Genomic DNA, 18,524 nt, shown 5'->3' with positions numbered 1-18,524 from the left:
CCATCCATCCATCCATCTTCAACCGCTTATCCGGAGTCGGTCGCGGGGGCAACAGTTCCAGCAGAGAGATGTAATCCCCCCATCTGGGCCTTGGTCTGCCCCGGGGTCTCTTCCCAGTGGGACATGCAGCGAGGACCTCCCTAATCCCATATCAGGCACATTTCAAATCCTCTGCTCTCTCTCTCTCTCTCTCTCTCTCTCTCTCTCTCTCTCTCTCTCTCTCTCTCTCTCTCTCTCTCTCTCTCTCTCTCTCTCTCTCTCTCTCTCTCTCTCTCTCTCTCTCTCACACACGCTCTCTCGCTCTTTCTTTCTCTCTCTCTTAACAGCGTGTGTGTGTTTCTGGGAGAGAGAGAGAAAGAAAGAGCGTGTCACATCACACGCTGTTAAGTTACACCTATTTCCTGTTAATAATAACCAGTGTAAAATGTGCTGCATTGGGAGGTAAATGGGAGACACTTTATTGTGAAGGTATGACCGGAAAACGAGAGTTGTCTTTGCTGCTGCGTAGTTGTTGCAACATATTATATCTGTTGTCTGCACGACAGTCAGACAGAGACCGCGGTCCGGTTATATTATATAAAGTTGTGTATTTAACAGTCACACACAAGTTGTATCATTACGAGTTAGAATATGTCTCAGACACTAGGCTATTACAAGGGCACTTGTGAGTAAAGTTGGCAAGTTGCCCTACAGTTTAACAGCAATGCAAGTTGAAGATGAAATATCCAACACAGATGCGTAAATACTCTTAACAGCTATTTGCAACTGTGGCATCCAGGTGAAATAAGCATCAACTGCCTATAAGGCTCTGCCCCTGCCTAACTATACAGTATAACCTCCTGTGAGTGAGTAGTGGTCTGTAATTTATTACCCTAACAGGTCAGCTGAGCCACATTATGAAGGATTAATCTGAAATGTCCATTTTTTTTGCAGTGCCCTAGCTGCTTTGATTAGAAAATGAGTTCAAACGCAATTGATCATTGAGAAACCATTATATTTACCATTGTATTGTATTTGTGAATGTATAAGATGACCCTGCTACTGTATATAAAATGTGTATATTACTCGTTCAACATGGTTCAAATAGCTCAATCCAAAATATAATACTGTAGGCCTAAGTGTTAGGCTGTATTTACGCACCTGCTTGTAATTAACATAATTATGACTGGTATTTTTATCAGATGTCCGATAAATTGAATCATTCCGGACATTGGGACCAGCAGATTACAATCCTATAGCGCGACCCCTGGTATAGACCACATTGCTTAGCAGAGTTCAGTGATGCAAATGCATGTCAAGTTGATCAACAGATTGTATCATTCTCCAATGCAATAACAATACTGAAATGAAGGCTATAAGGGCTTTGTATTTTTAAAGTAACAAAAAAGTTACTTTTTACAGTAACGCATTACCTTTTGGTGTAAGTAACTATTAAAGTAACTGAGTTACTTTTAAATGAAGTAACTAGTAATGGTAACTAGGTTTTCAGTAACTAGCACAACACTGTTGAGAGTAGGAGGAGATACTTAAACTCCTTCACCTGGGGCAAAGCCTCATTCCCTACCCAGACTGTAGTGGTGGGAAAAAACATTAATTTCAGTGAACAAACAATTTTGTTCACGTTCACAGCAATGATTCGTTCAAATGATTCATTCACATTCTCGTTCAGTAGCACTTCCGGTCCTGGCGGAGCGCATGAGCTACTATATGCATGCAACGGTGTGCATCTGATCCCACATGACTGCACAGTCTGCACAGAAACACAGCACTGTCATTCACCATCTAATTGCACCATCTTCTTTGTAATATAATAATGTGTAGAAGTAATAAATAACTACAACATATAATATAAAGTTATTTTTATTAGCTGATAATTATTTCCACAAATGCAATATTTTTTATAACAAGCAGCCTAAGTCAGTACACTCACATGACTATCGATTTCCAACCATGTCTTTAACTTAATGTAGTTCATGAATAGTAGTTGTAGCATACTATTTATTTGCATCGTCTATTAAACTAAAACGTTTTAATTGACCAGTAGGCTACCTATCTGTCCTTTGTCTAGGTCCCAGGTGCAAAAGAAATACATATGCATGGTCCTAGACTCTATGAGGGGGAGGGGCATGAACTAAATTGTGAACGTAATAGTTTCAAGAAGTAAACAGGTTTGTTCACGTACAAGGCAAAGAACTAGTTCTTATGAACGAATCGATCATGACCGACCCATCACTACGGGACTGCAAGATATGGTATTTACTGCTCGTGTTGACCTGAACAGCTGGAGATCAGATCTGAACTGAAGATCTGTTTTCTTTCAGACCCCTTCTTATCAGAGTTAGTGTCGAAGTGTCCTTGAGCAAGACGCTGAACCCCTAATTGCTCCCGACTGCAAGATATGGTATTTACTGCTTGTGTTGACCTGAACAGCTGGAGATCAGATCTGAACTGAAGATCTGTTTTCTTTCAAACCCCTTCTTATCAGAGTTAGTGTCGAAGTGTCTTTGAGCAAGACGCTGAACCCCGAGCAGATTGGTGCCCTGCATGGTTTCCTCCGCCATTGGTGTGTGAATGTGTGTGTGAATGTGTGAATGTAATGCACAATCTATGTAAAGCACTTTGGATAAAAGTGCTATATAAATGCACCATTTACCATGTTATCAGATGACATTTAGGTCACTTAGGGTGTGGCTTATTACTCTCATCATTCTTGTCTGTTCTTGTTTGCTGGAGCACCCCACACTCGGAGCCCCCCACCTCACATCTAAAATACAGTTTTTGTCTAGAAAAGAAAATATTTCACCGGAAGGAAAAATCTGGTCAATAGAAAAATTCCATTGACAAGATCTGTAGAGGGCACAGTGGAGTAACTAAAAAATGTTTCCCTTCCGATGAAATATTTTCTTTTCTGGCCAAAAAGTGTATTTTAGACGTGAGGTGAGGGGCTCCGAGTATTCCCAAAATCCCACTAAGGAAAGTAAGCTTTCAACATCTTAAAACCGTCTTTGTTTTGGTGAGCTACGAAAGTGTATTTTTCAATTTACTATAGACGAGAGGCTGCGGCCGCTGCGCTACCGCAGGTGTGCTTTTTTTTACCAGCATGCAATGCGGGTCTACAAAGACACTCAGCACTAGTCATTTCTCGACATATTCTCGACTTGTTTTCGATCATTGGCTGTCCTTTAAGCCAATGGGGATACTTTCCCATACTCTGAACGGGCGGTGTTGTCCTCCCAAGCTATGGTACTAGACACGCCTCTCACCTCTGAGGCTACTATACACGCCTGCCATCGGTTCAAATAGCCGTGACACAGAGTAATATATAGGAAAAAAATTAAGTAAAGTACTTTAGTAAATGTAATTAGTTACTTTACACGCACTGCGTAGCGTCCGTTCTGCATGCTGGTATACATGACTGAGTCATGTCTTGTTTATTGATTGAATACTTTATTAGCAGTTTGCAACAAAAAAAAAGCACAGGAAAGTACAGTTCAAAAACCCAAGAAAGCTTATGGCTTCTTCCCATTGTGGTTCTTGTCAAAGATATTTTTTATCAGGTAAACATTCAAATGATTTGTGCCTCTTGATACATTTGCATCCTTTTGTCATCATGCTTGTTGATAAATAAAGTAAGTAGTGGGGTGTCTGAGTGGGAGTGAGAAAACACAAAAATCTGAAAAAGAGGTGGAAAAAAGTTGATGCCCAGAGTCTAAACGAGAAGCCTCCACCCTCCGCCGCATAAATATATGCTTGTTAATATAACGAAGCTTATGGTGAACACGTGTAATAATATGTCCCTCAGGACTAAAACAGGCACAACATTTTGACAGGCAACCAAATGTAAAACGCCTATCACAGGAATAGAGGTTTTAGTCATTATCATGTAGGCCTATAATGTACTGTAGCTATCTGAAGGCAACATCAATCATCATTCTAACTGTATAATGAAGACCAGTGATAACAAAAATCATTAATACATTTGGTTTATTACAAATTAAGGCAGAAACAAATGTCTACAAATGATTATATGAGAAGATTGCCTGCAGTAGGCTGCTAGTACTGCCCTAAATCTTTTGCATGTAAGCAGCTTGAATGTTTGGAATGCAACTCATTTTATTGCAGTATTTGTCAATAGAAATATAGGTTTTCCCTAACCCTGAACACTATTACATTAAGACACGTAGGCTATGAACAACTGAAACACAGATGCTAAAAGGTGAATTTGCTGTAAAAAAAAGAAAGAAGTCTGACTTTTTATCACTAGAGAAAATAAATATACATTTATAATCTTAAATGTAAAAAAGAAAGACAGCAATTTACATTCCAGCCTCAACACAGAACAGTTTACAAGCATACTGTATAACATTACAATTCAGGTATAAACATTCATGAATTGTATTTGGTACTTTCCCCATTAAAACAATCTGCATTACTCTGAATTGCGCACAACTACTCAGGGTGAATGCAGAGGTAGGCTCTTTTATGTTTTGCATAGTAGCAACAATCCTCATGGAAATTGTTGGTCTCCACCACCTCCTTATAGTGGCTGACAGCGTGTACCAAACAGTTGGGGAAGCTTTTACTCACAGATAGGGCCACATCCATCATGTTCCCCTTCAGCTTTTGCCTCTCAATCTGCTCCTGAATCTGGCTCTTGTTGATGGGCTTTGGGTTCACACTGAAAGAGATCACCACGTTGATGTTGTTCTTGGTCAACACATCAAAGTAGTTAGCTCCTCCCCCACTGCCATGGTATTTCTTCCCCGCCAACCAGTTGAAGAAGAAAACGCGCTCCTTCTCCTTGAAGACTCTGATGGACCATTTCACCCAGTCATATTTCTTAGCAAGGGAATCCAAAAGGGATTTGGTGAAGTCAAGGTCAACACTGCCAGGTTTCTGCTGAAGCTGGTGCTCCATGTCCAGCTTGGCCTGATCTGCAAAGTTCTCAGTGCAGTCGTCCACTGCAGCTTTCATACGCTTCTCCACATCCTCCATGCGCTGCTGCCACTTCTTCACCATGTCATCCCCAACTACCCCCTGGTTGTTTAGGGCAGCATGGCCCATGACAGCAATGATGCCCACCACGAAAAGCTTCTTGAGACTCGCACAGAAATCCTCAACTGCCCTCCTGCTTCTCTGCTCTGTTGCAACTACTGTCTCCAGGATGGGATCTCCTGACATGTTTTCTCCGGTGACAGAATTGTACAGGGCATCTAAATTCAGGTCACGACCTGTGTTTTCATATTGGATGAGGAACTTCTCCATCTTCTTCTCTTTGAATTCAGGCTTAGCTTTGATAAAGTCCTGGAACTTTTCATACTGGCTGAGTATCTGGGCCTCTAGATCAAAGTTCTGCCTGTTCATGGAGGACTTCTGAAGCTCCAGCGCAATTTTACCAATCTCATCTTGGATACCCTCAAGCTTCTGGTTGACCTGGTCAAACTGTTCAGTCAGGTAGCAAGCCTCATTCCCATTCGGGTTGCTAAGGATTTCAGCTGAGGCCACAAAGACAGCCTCCAAGAAAGGGTGAAGCTGGCCCACAGTGGCTGCCAGAACCGCAGAAGCTTGCCCCATGATCTCCACACCTTTCTCAATCTTGCCCCTGTTCTGTACGAGCCAATCTGCCACACAGGTCATCTTTAGATAATATGTATGAGACTTACTAATCCAAACTTGGTCTGTCAACAGCCAGACAATGCAGTTTCCTGAAAGGAGAAGAAACATAAAACCACTGTAAACTTCATTGTCGTGTGATTATATTTTTTACAGCAACATTGCCACCCAGTGCCTTTTCTTTTTTAGCGAAGCCAAGGAACAATGCAACTACTTACACGATTTCTCACATTCTTATTAGAGCGAGCCGATCAAAAATGAAAAGACAAAGACATAGCTATAATGGAATTTGGAATTATAATTTTTCCAATTTGAGCAAAAGGCATTCAATTATAAAATACATTTAAAAACACTGTGAAGTAAAAAATACTTTTACTGATAGATTTTCTTTGTTTGCGCTTGGAAATCCAAGCAGTTTTAAAATTTAGAAGGTGAGTATCAGTTGATAGGCCACCCAATAAGATAACTTCTGGCCTCTCCTTCAGTGGAATATGTTTCTTGGATTTTTACATAAGTGCTGCTTAAAACACCATCATGATCCGTTACTTTCCATTTAACTGGTGGCAGTACCAACCTGGTCTCTTATGGAGACCACATCCTCATGTCATGAAAATCACCCAGACCACATCCGTGGACAATAAGATCTCCACATCTGCTCTACTTGAATTTAAGCGGTTTGTTTTTATAATGAGAATTTTATTGTGCAGTCAAAATTGACTCAAGTCAAATTGAGATATGGATGTCTCCAGAAGTCATGTTATCAAAGGTCTTGAAGCTCCCATACTGTAGTTCTTAGTCAAGGTCTGTTTGCCATAGTGATAATAAAATCTAACCAAACAAAATAAAAATGTCTAAAAATATAATGCACATTTCTTTGTTTTAATGAAAAAAAGACTAATAATAATAATAAGCACATCAACATATCAAACTTACCTCACAAGTTCAAGAATGCTGTGGATGCAGTCCAGTTATCCAAAGGTCTATCTGTATCATTTGTGTAGTGTACTAGCCTGCATGAGATGTATATATAGTGTCTCTCTCTCTCTGTCTCGTCACTCCCCTTTGGAACTCCTCCCCTCCAAGCATTCCACGGGAACCCACTTGGAGACCACCTGGTGGGGGACAGTAAATACCTTTAGCATAAACACCTTGCCCTCTAGGCCCTCGTATCTCATGCACTTTCCCACAACTGCTTATGGAGAGAGGATTATTTTTGGTAAATTTGAGTTAATTTAAATGTTCACATCTCAGAATTATGCAACACTGTTCAGAAATCTGGTGGTCTTGCCCTTGATAGTACAGTACGGTCGGCCTCCTTACCTGACCACGGTCATAGTAAGGGTGTGAACACATGCCCTTGTGTAATTTACAAATGGTATTTGTGTTGCTTTATTGTAGTTCTTAAACTTTGGGGCACATTGCTTACAAACAGGACTATTCAATTTCATTATAACTTGTATGTCTAATTCAGAGGAGGCAATATCAATAATAAACTCTTTGTTGTGTTTATTGCACAAATTGTCTTCACAGTTTTCAGATGCAGATCTATTGTAACAATACCTACATTCTGTCTGTCTGTCTGTCTGTCTGTCTGTCTGTCTGTCTGTCTGTCTGTCTGTCTGTCTTGTCTGTCTTGTCTGTCTTGTCTTGTCTGTCTGTCTGTCTGTCTGTCTGTCTGTCTGTCTGTCTGTCTCACACACTCTCACAAACATGAAGTAAGACAAAAACACAAGACCACAAGAGGAAATCTGTATTGAAATCTTATAAATGTAACTGACATATGTAGAATCTTAGTTTTTAGCCTCAAATGTTTAATATCCATAACCCCTCGTGTGTAACCGAGAGTGTTATGCTTCACATGAGCGTCACATTATTGTGGGGGGGGGGGGGAAGCGATTTAAAAAAAAAACGTTTCAACTTGTCCAACGGACAGGTTTTAATGGACTTGTCCTTAATGATTTATTACTTGTCAGGACAAGTGGGACAAGCCTTACAGTAATCTCGACCCCTGTTGTATCATTACATCATTGTAGAGTATGAGGTAGAGCAAAATGGCCACTATGCGAAGGTATTTATCCATCCATCCATCCATCTTCAACCGCTTATCCGGAGTCGGTCGCGGGGGCAACAGTTCCAGCAGAGAGATGTAATCCCCCCATCTGGGCCTTGGTCTGCCCCGGGGTCTCTTCCCAGTGGGACATGCAGCGAGGACCTCCCTAATCCCATATCAGGCACATTTCAAATCCTCTGCTCTCTCTCTCTCTCTCTCTCTCTCTCTCTCTCTCTCTCTCTCTCTCTCTCTCTCTCTCTCTCTCTCTCTCTCTCACACACGCTCTCTCGCTCTTTCTTTCTCTCTCTCTTAACAGCGTGTGTGTGTTTCTGGGAGAGAGAGAGAAAGAAAGAGCGTGTCACATCACACGCTGTTAAGTTACACCTATTTCCTGTTAATAATAACCAGTGTAAAATGTGCTGCATTGGGAGGTAAATGGGAGACACTTTATTGTGAAGGTATGACCGGAAAACGAGAGTTGTCTTTGCTGCTGCGTAGTTGTTGCAACATATTATATCTGTTGTCTGCACGACAGTCAGACAGAGACCGCGGTCCGGTTATATTATATAAAGTTGTGTATTTAACAGTCACACACAAGTTGTATCATTACGAGTTAGAATATGTCTCAGACACTAGGCTATTACAAGGGCACTTGTGAGTAAAGTTGGCAAGTTGCCCTACAGTTTAACAGCAATGCAAGTTGAAGATGAAATATCCAACACAGATGCGTAAATACTCTTAACAGCTATTTGCAACTGTGGCATCCAGGTGAAATAAGCATCAACTGCCTATAAGGCTCTGCCCCTGCCTAACTATACAGTATAACCTCCTGTGAGTGAGTAGTGGTCTATAATTTATTACCCTAACAGGTCAGCTGAGCCACATTATGAAGGATTAATCTGAAATGTCCATTTTTTTTGCAGTGCCCTTTGATTAGAAAATTCGTTCAAACGCAATTGATCATTGAGAAACCATTATATTTACCATTGTATTGTATTTGTGAATGTATAAGATGACCCTGCTACTGTATATAAAATGTGTATATTACTCGTTCAACATGGTTCAAATAGCTCAATCCAAAATATAATACTGTAGGCCTAAGTGTTAGGCTGTATTTACGCACCTGCTTGTAATTAATGCTTAAACATAATTATGACTGGTATTTTTATCAGGTGTCCGATAAATTTGAATCATTCCGGACATTGGGACCAGCAGATTACAATCCTATAGCGCGACCCCTGGTATAGACCACATTGCTTAGCAGAGTTCAGTGATGCAAATGCATGTCAAGTTGATCAACAGATTGTATCATTCTCCAATGCAATAACAATACTGAAATGAATGCTATAAGGGCTTTGTATTTTTAAAGTAACAAAAAAGTTACTTTTTACAGTAACGCATTACCTTTGTAAGTAACTATTAAAGTAACTGAGTTACTTTTAAATGAAGTAACTAGTAATGGTAACTAGGTTTTCAGTAACTAGCACAACACTGTTGAGAGTAGGAGGAGATACTTAAACTCCTTCACCTGGGGCAAAGCCTCATTCCCTACCCAGACTGTAGTGGTGGGAAAAAACATTAATTTCAGTGAACAAACAATTTTGTTCACGTTCACAGCAATGATTCGTTCAAATGATTCATTCACATTCTCGTTCAGTAGCACTTCCGGTCCTGGCGGAGCGCATGAGCTACTATATGCATGCAACGGTGTGCATCTGATCCCACATGACTGCACAGTCTGCACAGAAACACAGCACTGTCATTCACCATCTAATGCACCATCTTCTTCACCATGTCTTTAACTTAATGTAGTTCATGAATAGTAGTTGTAGCATACTATTTATTTGCATCGTCTATTAAACTAAAACGTTTTAATTGACCAGTAGGCTACCTATCTGTCCTTTGTCTAGGTCCCAGGTGCAAAAGAAATACATATGCATGGTCCTAGACTCTATGAGGGGGAGGGGCATGAACTAAATCGTGAACGTAATAGTTTCAAGAAGTAAACAGGTTTGTTCACGTACAAGGCAAAGAACTAGTTCTTATGAACGAATCGATCATGACCGACCCATCACTACGGGACTGCAAGATATGGTATTTACTGCTCATGTTGACCTGAACAGCTGGAGATCAGATCTGAACTGAAGATCTGTTTTCTTTCAAACCCCTTCTTATCAGAGTTAGTGTCGAAGTGTCCTTGAGCAAGACGCTGAACCCCTAATTGCTCCCGACTGCAAGATATGGTATTTACTGCTTGTGTTGACTTGAACAGCTGGAGATCAGATCTGAACTGAAGATCTGTTTTCTTTCAAACCCCTTATCCCCTCCAAGCATTCCACGGGAACCCACTTGGAGACAACCTGGTGGGGGACAGTAAATACCTTTAGCATAAACACCTTGCCCTCTAGGCCCTCGTATCTCATGCACTTTCCCACAACTGCTTATGGAGAGAGGATTATTTTTGGTAAATTTGAGTTAATTTAAATGTTCACATCTCAGAATTATGCAACACTGTTCAGAAATCTGGTGGTCTTGCCCTTGACAGTACGGTCGGCCTCCTTACCTGACCATGGTCATAGTAAGGGTGTGAACACATGCCCTTGTGTAATTTACAAATGGTATTTGTGTTGCTTTATTGTAGTTCTTAAACTTTGGGGCACATTGCTTACAAACAGGACTATTCAATTTATACATTTCATTATAACTTGTATGTCTATTTCAGAGGAGGCAATATCAATAATAAACTCTTTGTTGTGTTTATTGCACAATCTGTCTTCACAGTTTTCAGATGCAGATCTATTGTAATAATACCTAAATTCTCTCTGTCTGTCTGTCTTGTCTTGTCTTGTCTTGTCTTGTCTTGTCTTGTCTTGTCTTGTCTGTCTGTCTGTCTGTCTGTCTGTCTGTCTGTCTGTCTCACACACTCTCACAAACATGAAGTAAGACAAAAACACAAGACCACAAGAGGAAATCTGTAATGAAATCTTATAAATGTAACTGACATATGTAGAATCTTCGTTTTTAGCCTCAAATGTTTAATATCCATAACCCCTTGTGTGTAACCGAGAGTGTTATATGCTTCACATGATGGCAGTACCAACCTGGTCTCTTATGGAGACCACATCCTCATGTCATGAAAATCATGACCACACATTATTGTGGGGGGAAAAAACTGAACTTAAAAAAAAACTTTTCAACTTGTCCAACGGACAGGTTTTAATGGATTGTCCTTAATGATTTATTACTTGTCAGGACAAGTGGGACACGCCTTACAGTAATGTCAACTCCTGTTGTATCATTACATCATTACATCATTGTAGAGTATGATGTAGAGCAAAATGGCCACTATGTGAAGGTATTTATCCATCCATCCATCTATCTTCAACCGCTTCTCCGGAGTCGGTCGCGGGGGCAACAGTTCCAGCAGAGAGCTCCAGGCTTGTTTCCATTGTGGTTCTTATCAGGTAAACATTCAAATTAATTGTGCCGTGGGACCCCACCCTGACTGGCACCTCTTTTTTGCCCTAGGAGGAGCCCCCCCTTGTTTCAAATCAGCCTCATGGTGGCACTATAATTTATATGGATATGGTTGCGGGACTGCAAGATATGGTATTTACTGCTTGTGTTATCCTGAACAGCTGGAGATCAGATCTGAACTGAAGATCTGTTTTCTTTCAAACCCCTTCTTGTCAGAGTTAGTGTTGAAGTGTCCTTGAGCAAGACACTGAACCCCTAATTGCTCCCGATGAGCAGATTGGTGCCCTGCATGCTTTCCTCCGCCATTGGTGTGTGAATGTGTGTGTGAATGGGTGAATGTAATGCACAATCTATGTAAAGCACTTTTAAGCGCTATATAAATGCACCATTTACCATTTTATCAGATGACATTTAGGTCACTTAGGGTGTGGCTTATTACTCTCATCATTCTTGTCTGTTCTTGTTTGCTGGAGCACCCAACACTCGGATCCCCCCACCTCACGTCGAAAATACACTTTTTGTCTAGAAAAGAAAATATTTCACCGGAAGGAAAAATCTGGTCAATAGAAAAATTCAATTGACAAGATCTGTAGAGGGCACAGTGGAGTAACTAAAAAAATTTCCCTTCCGATTAAATATTTTCTTTTCTGGCCAAAAAGTGTATTTTAGACATGAGGTGAGGGGCTCTGAGTGTTCCCACAATCCCACTAAGGAAAGTAAGCTTTCAAAATCTTAAAACCGTCTTAGTTTTGGTGAGTTGCCAAAGTGTATTTTTCATTTTACTATAGACGAGAGGCTGCGGCCGCTGCGCTACCGCGGGTGTGCTTTTTTTTACCAGCATGCAATGCAGGTCTACAAAGAGACTCAGCACTAGTCATTTCTCGACATATTCTCGACATGTTTTCGATCATTGGCTGTCCTTTAAGCCAATGGGGATACTTTCCCATAGCTCCCAAGCTATGGTACTAGACACGCCTCTCGCCTCTGAGGCTACTATACACGCCTGCCATCGGTTCAAATAGCCGTGACACAGAGTAATATATAGGAAAAAAAGTAAAGTACTTTAGTAAATGTAATTAGTTACTTTACACCTCTGCATACGCACTGCGTAGCGTCCGTTCTGCATGCTGGTATACATGACTGAGTCATGTCTTGTTTATTGATTGAATACTTTATTAGCAGTTTGCAACAAAAAAAATAGCACAGGAAAGTACAGTTCAAAAACCCAAGAAAGCCTATGGCTTGTTTCCATTGTGGTTCTTGTCAAGGATATTTTTTATCAGGTAAACATTCAAATGATTTGTGCCTCTTAATACATTTGCATCCTTTTGTCATCATGCTTGTTGATAAATAAAGTAAGTAGTGGGGTGTCTGAGTGGGAGTGAGAAAACACAAAAATCTGAAAAAGAGGTGGAAAAAAGTTGATGCCCAGAGTCTAAACGAGAAGCCTCCACCCTCCGCCGCATAAATATATGCTTGTTAATATAACGAAGCTTATGGTGAACACATGTGTAACTAGAAAAAGTGCTCCTCGGAGCACAGGTCTCCGCCAGGTCAGGTAGGTTATTGTGGGGCAGCAATGTTCGGAATTAGCCAATCAGGATGGAATATGAAGAATTGGACGGAACCATCTTGATCACTTGACTATATGTGTACCGATTTGCATGATGTTTGAATTTGTAGGAGTAATATAAAAAAGAAAAGTGTTGCAAAATTGGCCTCCTGGTGGCGCTATAATAGGGCAATGTTAAAAGGGTGGCATTTGTTCTTCAATGTAGTGCGAATGTGCGTGCAAAGTGTCACCACAATCGGACGCTGCATTCATGATTTGTGGCATTTTGTTCAAAACGGGCCACTCCTGCAAACTTTAGATGTCAATGTTAGCCAATCAGGATGGAATATGAAAATTTTAAAAGATCCATCGTGATCACATGACTATAGAGATCAAGTGCACCGATGTACGTGAAATTTGGATACATTCTGAAGGCTTAATATCAAAAAAAAGTTTTACATAAGTCGGCCTCCTGGTGGCGCTATGAAAGGCAAATGTGAAAAATGGGTCAGTTGTTTTTCCTTGGCCTCTAGGGAGTGTGCGTGCAAATTTTCATGCAGATCGGTGCAGTTATAGTTAAAAACACAAATCGTCCATTTATAGCGCCACCATGAGGCTGATTTGAACATTTTCAAGTGACATTTCTTCCTCGGCCTAGCGGGAATATGCGTGTGAAATCTCACGGAAATCGCAAGCTGCGTTCATGATTTGAGGCATTTTGTTGAAAACGGAGCAATCCTGCAAACTTTGGAAGCCAACCTTAGCCAATCAGGATGAAATATGGAAAATTGGACAGATCCGTGTTGATCACATGACTATAGAGATACTGTGTACTGATTTGCGTGATGTTTGGATAAAATCTGTAGGAGTACTGTCAAGAAATGTGTTTTGCAAAAAGCGGCCTCCTGGTGGCGCTATAAAAGGCTAATTTGAAAAATTAGAGGTTCTGCTCTGGCATCCAGGGAGTGTGTGGGCACAGTTTCGCTGCAATCAAGCCAACGGTGCCGGAGATTAGCTGTACACAAAATGACAGAATGACGGACACACGGACGGACGGACGGACACACGGACGGACGGACACACGGACGGACGGACAGGGGGCAAAACATACTCTCTCGCCATGCCTTTCGGCCTGGCGGAGACAATAATATGTCCCTCAGGACTACAACAGGCACAACATTTTGACAGGCAACCAAATGTAAAACACCTATCACAGGAATAGAGGTTTTAGTCATTATCATGTAGGCCTATAATGTACTGTAGCTATCTGAAGGCAACATCAATCATCATTCTAACTGTATAATGAAGACCAGTGATAACAAAAATCATTAATACATTTGGTTTATTACAAATTAAGGCAGAAACAAATGTCTATAAATGATTATATGAGAAGATTGCCTGCAGTAGGCTGCTAGTACTGCCCTAAATCTTTTGCATGTAAGCAGCTTGAATGTTTGGAATGCAACTCATTTTATTGCAGTATTTGTCAATAGAAATATAGGTTTTCCCTAACCCTGAACACTATTACATTAAGACACGTAGGCTATGAACAACTGAAACACAGATGCTAAAAGGTGAATTTGCTGTAAAAAAAAAGAAAGAAGTCTGACTTTTTATCACTAGAGAAAATAAATATACATTTATAATCTTAAATGTAAAAAAGAAAGACAGCAATTTACATTCCAGCCTCAACACAGAACAGTTTACAAGCATACTGTATAACATTACAATTCAGGTATAAACATTCATGAATTGTATTTGGTACTTTCCCCATTAAAACAATCTGCATTACTCTGAATTGCGCACAACTACTCAGGGTGAATGCAGAGGTAGGCTCTTTTATGTTTTGCATAGTAGCAACAATCCTCATGGAAATTGTTGGTCTCCACCACCTCCTTATAGTGGCTGACAGCGTGTACCAAACAGTTGGGGAAGCTTTTACTCACAGATAGGGCCACATCCATCATGTTCCCCTTCAGCTTTTGCCTCTCAATCTGCTCCTGAATCTGGCTCTTGTTGATGGGCTTTGGGTTCACACTGAAAGAGATCACCACGTTGATGTTGTTCTTGGTCAACACATCAAAGTAGTTAGCTCCTCCCCCACTGCCATGGTATTTCTTCCCCGCCAACCAGTTGAAGAAGAAAACGCGCTCCTTCTCCTTGAAGACTCTGATGGACCATTTCACCCAGTCATATTTCTTAGCAAGGGAATCCAAAAGGGATTTGGTGAAGTCAAGGTCAACACTGCCAGGTTTCTGCTGAAGCTGGTGCTCCATGTCCAGCTTGGCTTGATCTGCAAAGTTCTCAGTGCAGTCGTCCACTGCAGCTTTCATACGCTTGTCCACATCCTCCATGCGCTCCTGCCACTTCTTCACCATGTCATCCCCAACTACCCCCTGGTTGTTTAGGGCAGCATGGCCCATGACAGCAATGATGCCCACCACGAAAAGCTTCTTGAGACTCGCACAGAAATCCTCAACTGCCCTCCTGCTTCTCTGCTCTGTTGCAACTACTGTCTCCAGGATGGGATCTCCTGACATGTTTTCTCCGGTGACAGAATTGTACAGGGCATCTAAATTCAGGTCACGACCTGTGTTTTCATATTGGATGAGGAACTTCTCCATCTTCTTCTCTTTGAATTCAGGCTTAGCTTAGATAAAGTCCTGGAACTTTTCATACTGGCTGAGCATCTGGGCCTCTAGATCAAAGTTCTGCCTGTTCATGGAGGACTTCTGAATCTCCAGCGCAATTTTACCAATCTCATCTTGGATACCCTCAAGCTTCTGGTTGACCTGGTCAAACTGTTCAGTCAGGTAGCAAGCCTCATTCCCATTCGGGTTGCTAAGGATTTCAGCTGAGGCCACAAAAGGCATTCAATTATAAAATACATTTAAAAACACTGTGAAGTAAAAAATACTTTTACTGATAGATTTTCTTTGTTTGCGCTTGGAAATATAAAAACCAAGCCGTTTTAAAATTTAGAAGGTGAGTATCAGTTGATATGCCACCCAATAAGATAACTTCTGGCCTCTCCTTCAGTGCAATATGTTTCTTGGATTTTTATATAAGTGCTGCTTAAAACACCATCATGATCCGTTACTTTCCATTTAACTGGTGGCAGTACCAACCTGGTCTCTTATGGAGACCACATCCTCATGTCATGAAAATCACCCAGACCACATCCGTGGACAATAAGATCTCCACATCTGCTCTACTTGAATTTAAGCTGTTTGTTTTTATAATGAGAATTTTATTGTGCACAAGTCAAATTGATATATGGATGTCTCCAGAAGTCATGTCATCAATAATCTGAGTTCCCAGAAGTTTTTCGCCTCGCATACAAACGGGAGCGGCGAGGAACTTCTGGGCCAGAGCCCTGGTATTTGTGGGCGGGATGTAACTTACGCTCAGAATCTGAGCGGACACGCCTCTTACCGGTCTGAGAGCTGTGCAACTCGTCTAAAAAGTCAGACGAGAGGCAAACAGCAGTACACAACAATGGCGGCCGCAATTTCTCAAGAAAATTGCTTCCCGTCGCTCCTATTTACATGCAACACCCACTGCATGTGGATCCCGCCCCCTTTTCTTCATTGGCTGTTGATTTGAATCAGAACACAGTGGCCGCGCCCCTGTTGTTCAGGCTTTGAGCCGAAGCCTCCCAGACTATGTCATCAAAGGTCTTGAAGCTCCCATACTGTAGTTCTTAGTCAAGGTCTGTTTGTCATAGTTATAATAAAATCTAACCAAACAAAATAAAAATGTCTAAAAATATAATGCACATTTCTTTGTTTTAATGAAAAAAAGACTAATAACAATAATAATAAGCACATCAACATATCAAACTTACCTCACAAGTTCAAGAATGCTGTGGATGCAGTCCAGTTATCCAAAGGTCTATCTTTATCATTTGTGTAGTGTACTAGCCTGCATGAGATGTATGTTACAGGGTGATTGGAGAACCAGGGCGATTGAAGAAGGCACGCTCGTTTTTACCACCCACCCAGCAATTCTGTAGAAGCAACACTAGAGGGAGCCACAAGCCAGGCTTGTGCACAAACATATATGGCCGTGACCACACACACACAGTCACACACACAAACACACAAGAGCACACACACACGCACGCGCTCATGCTTTTTTTGGTTTATTGAAAGCAGGACTGTTAAGATACTTTTATTGTGTTCTGGCTTTTGTTTTACTTTCTCCCTGACACACACACACACACACACACACACACACACACACACACACACACACTCACACTCACACTCACACTCACACACACACACACAGTGATCCATGAAAAGAACTATTCTGTCCCTGTCGGTTTACAACTCGAACGGCGCTGTGTCGACTAGCAGAGCATCGGCCGGTCAGCGCGGGCACTCGCACCTGGAGGCGCGAGGGCGCGCCTCCTCGGCCTCAAGCTCTGCTGAGTCGGCGCGCCTCCGTCATGGACAAGCGTGTGCGTGTGAATGCGTGTTCAGCGTTCCCCTAGCGTAGCTTCCTGGTTGCTATGTGGGGGGAACAACAAAAGACAGGTCCGCGTCGGCGTCGCATCAAAGCCCCGCCTCGTGGCGCCGCGTTCTCCTTCTCCTCCTCGGAGGAGAAGGAGGACGGTTTATTACGCGAGGCTCGCGTAATAAACCCCCGCCTCGCAGCGCCGCGTCCTCCTTCTCCTCCTCCTCCTCCTCCTCGCGAGCCTCGCTAATAAACCCTCGCCCCGCCTCGCCCAAACTCATATGCTGTAAAAGTATACTGATCTAAAAGCAGGCGTCATGGCTTGCCAGATCACAGGCACAGAACCTTGTTGCCACTCGACAAGGAATGCTACATTAGCTAATTAAACAAGAGTCCGATTGGAATGTTGTCCTGACTGAACAGAGGATCCAACACAACACAATGGCCCGAGGTTATCGGATTTAATCACCTGGTAAGAGACACTATTACATTTTCTATAGATATGATCAATTAAACTTATCATAATATCAAAAAGCAAAAGCCATTGATTCATCAATGATGTTTATAGAACACGTTTTAGTGAATTCCAAGTACAGGAGACATCGACGCCATTACAGTTTGGAAACGCGGAAACATGCAGCGATTTACACACAAAACAAGCCAAACCCTAGACTATCCTCGTTTAAAAACCTACAGAAAACACAATTGTTAATCTGGCAATGAACACGGAACTAAAGCAGTGTGTAAATCCTGCATGATATTAAATGACGCACTTCGCCAAATGGTAATGGAGTCGTTACGTGCCGTTCACAAAACAGTCTCTAAACTGTACTTCAAATTCACTATAAACATTATTGATGACTTAATGGCTGTTGGGTTTTGATATTATGGTAAGTTTAATTGATCATATCTTGTAATAGTGTCTCTACCAGGCGATTAAACACGGTGCATATGTAAACATGTTTTGTAACAAGGAGCGAGACAAGAGGTAACCAGAAGACTCGCACCAAAACACGCTCGCCCCCATTTTTCTCACCGACCAGCGGTTCTTGTATTCTTGTATTTGTTTTACGGTTTGAAATAAGTTCAGGGTTAGGCATAGTTTTACTGAGGTTCAGTTTAGGAATAAGGTTATGTTTAGCAGTTTAGGCATAGTTTTACTGAGTTTAGGAATACCAGGTGAATACCGGCGGGTTTGCCCCGGGGCGACTGTGTTTTGGGGCGAGTGTTTTGATATTCAGACGGAGCTGGAAAGAGGGAAACATATCTCCGGTCTCAGTGGTGCTTGTGCTGAAACTTGACTAATGCAATAAGATATAAGGATAATCTGATAAACCACATGAACCCCAGTTTACGTATTCTGGGGGGAAC

The 18,524-nt window shown here is 41.6% G+C and overlaps 1 protein-coding gene and 1 pseudogene across 2 annotated transcripts; both read right to left on the bottom strand.

Annotated features, from left to right (window-relative positions):
- Window positions 1-4,257: 4,257 nt before the first annotated feature.
- LOC308098372 (protein rapunzel-like) lies at window positions 4,258-5,649 on the bottom strand. Its single transcript, XM_080446698.1, has one exon. It carries the CDS (start codon window positions 5,635-5,637, stop codon window positions 4,450-4,452), a length of 1,188 nt encoding a protein of 395 aa, XP_080302824.1. The 5' UTR covers window positions 5,638-5,649; the 3' UTR covers window positions 4,258-4,449.
- Window positions 5,650-14,283: 8,634 nt separating this feature from the next.
- Window positions 14,284-15,565, bottom strand: LOC308098631 (annotated as a pseudogene). Its single transcript has one exon. The product of its transcript is annotated as an uncharacterized misc_RNA (transcript).
- Between the last annotated feature and the right edge of the window lie 2,959 nt (window positions 15,566-18,524).

Source organism: Gymnoscopelus braueri, assembly GCF_963280865.1.
Source record: "Gymnoscopelus braueri genome assembly, chromosome: 13".
Lineage (NCBI taxonomy): Eukaryota > Metazoa > Chordata > Actinopteri > Myctophiformes > Myctophidae > Gymnoscopelus > Gymnoscopelus braueri.
This window is presented reverse-complemented; position numbering and strand designations above follow the sequence as displayed.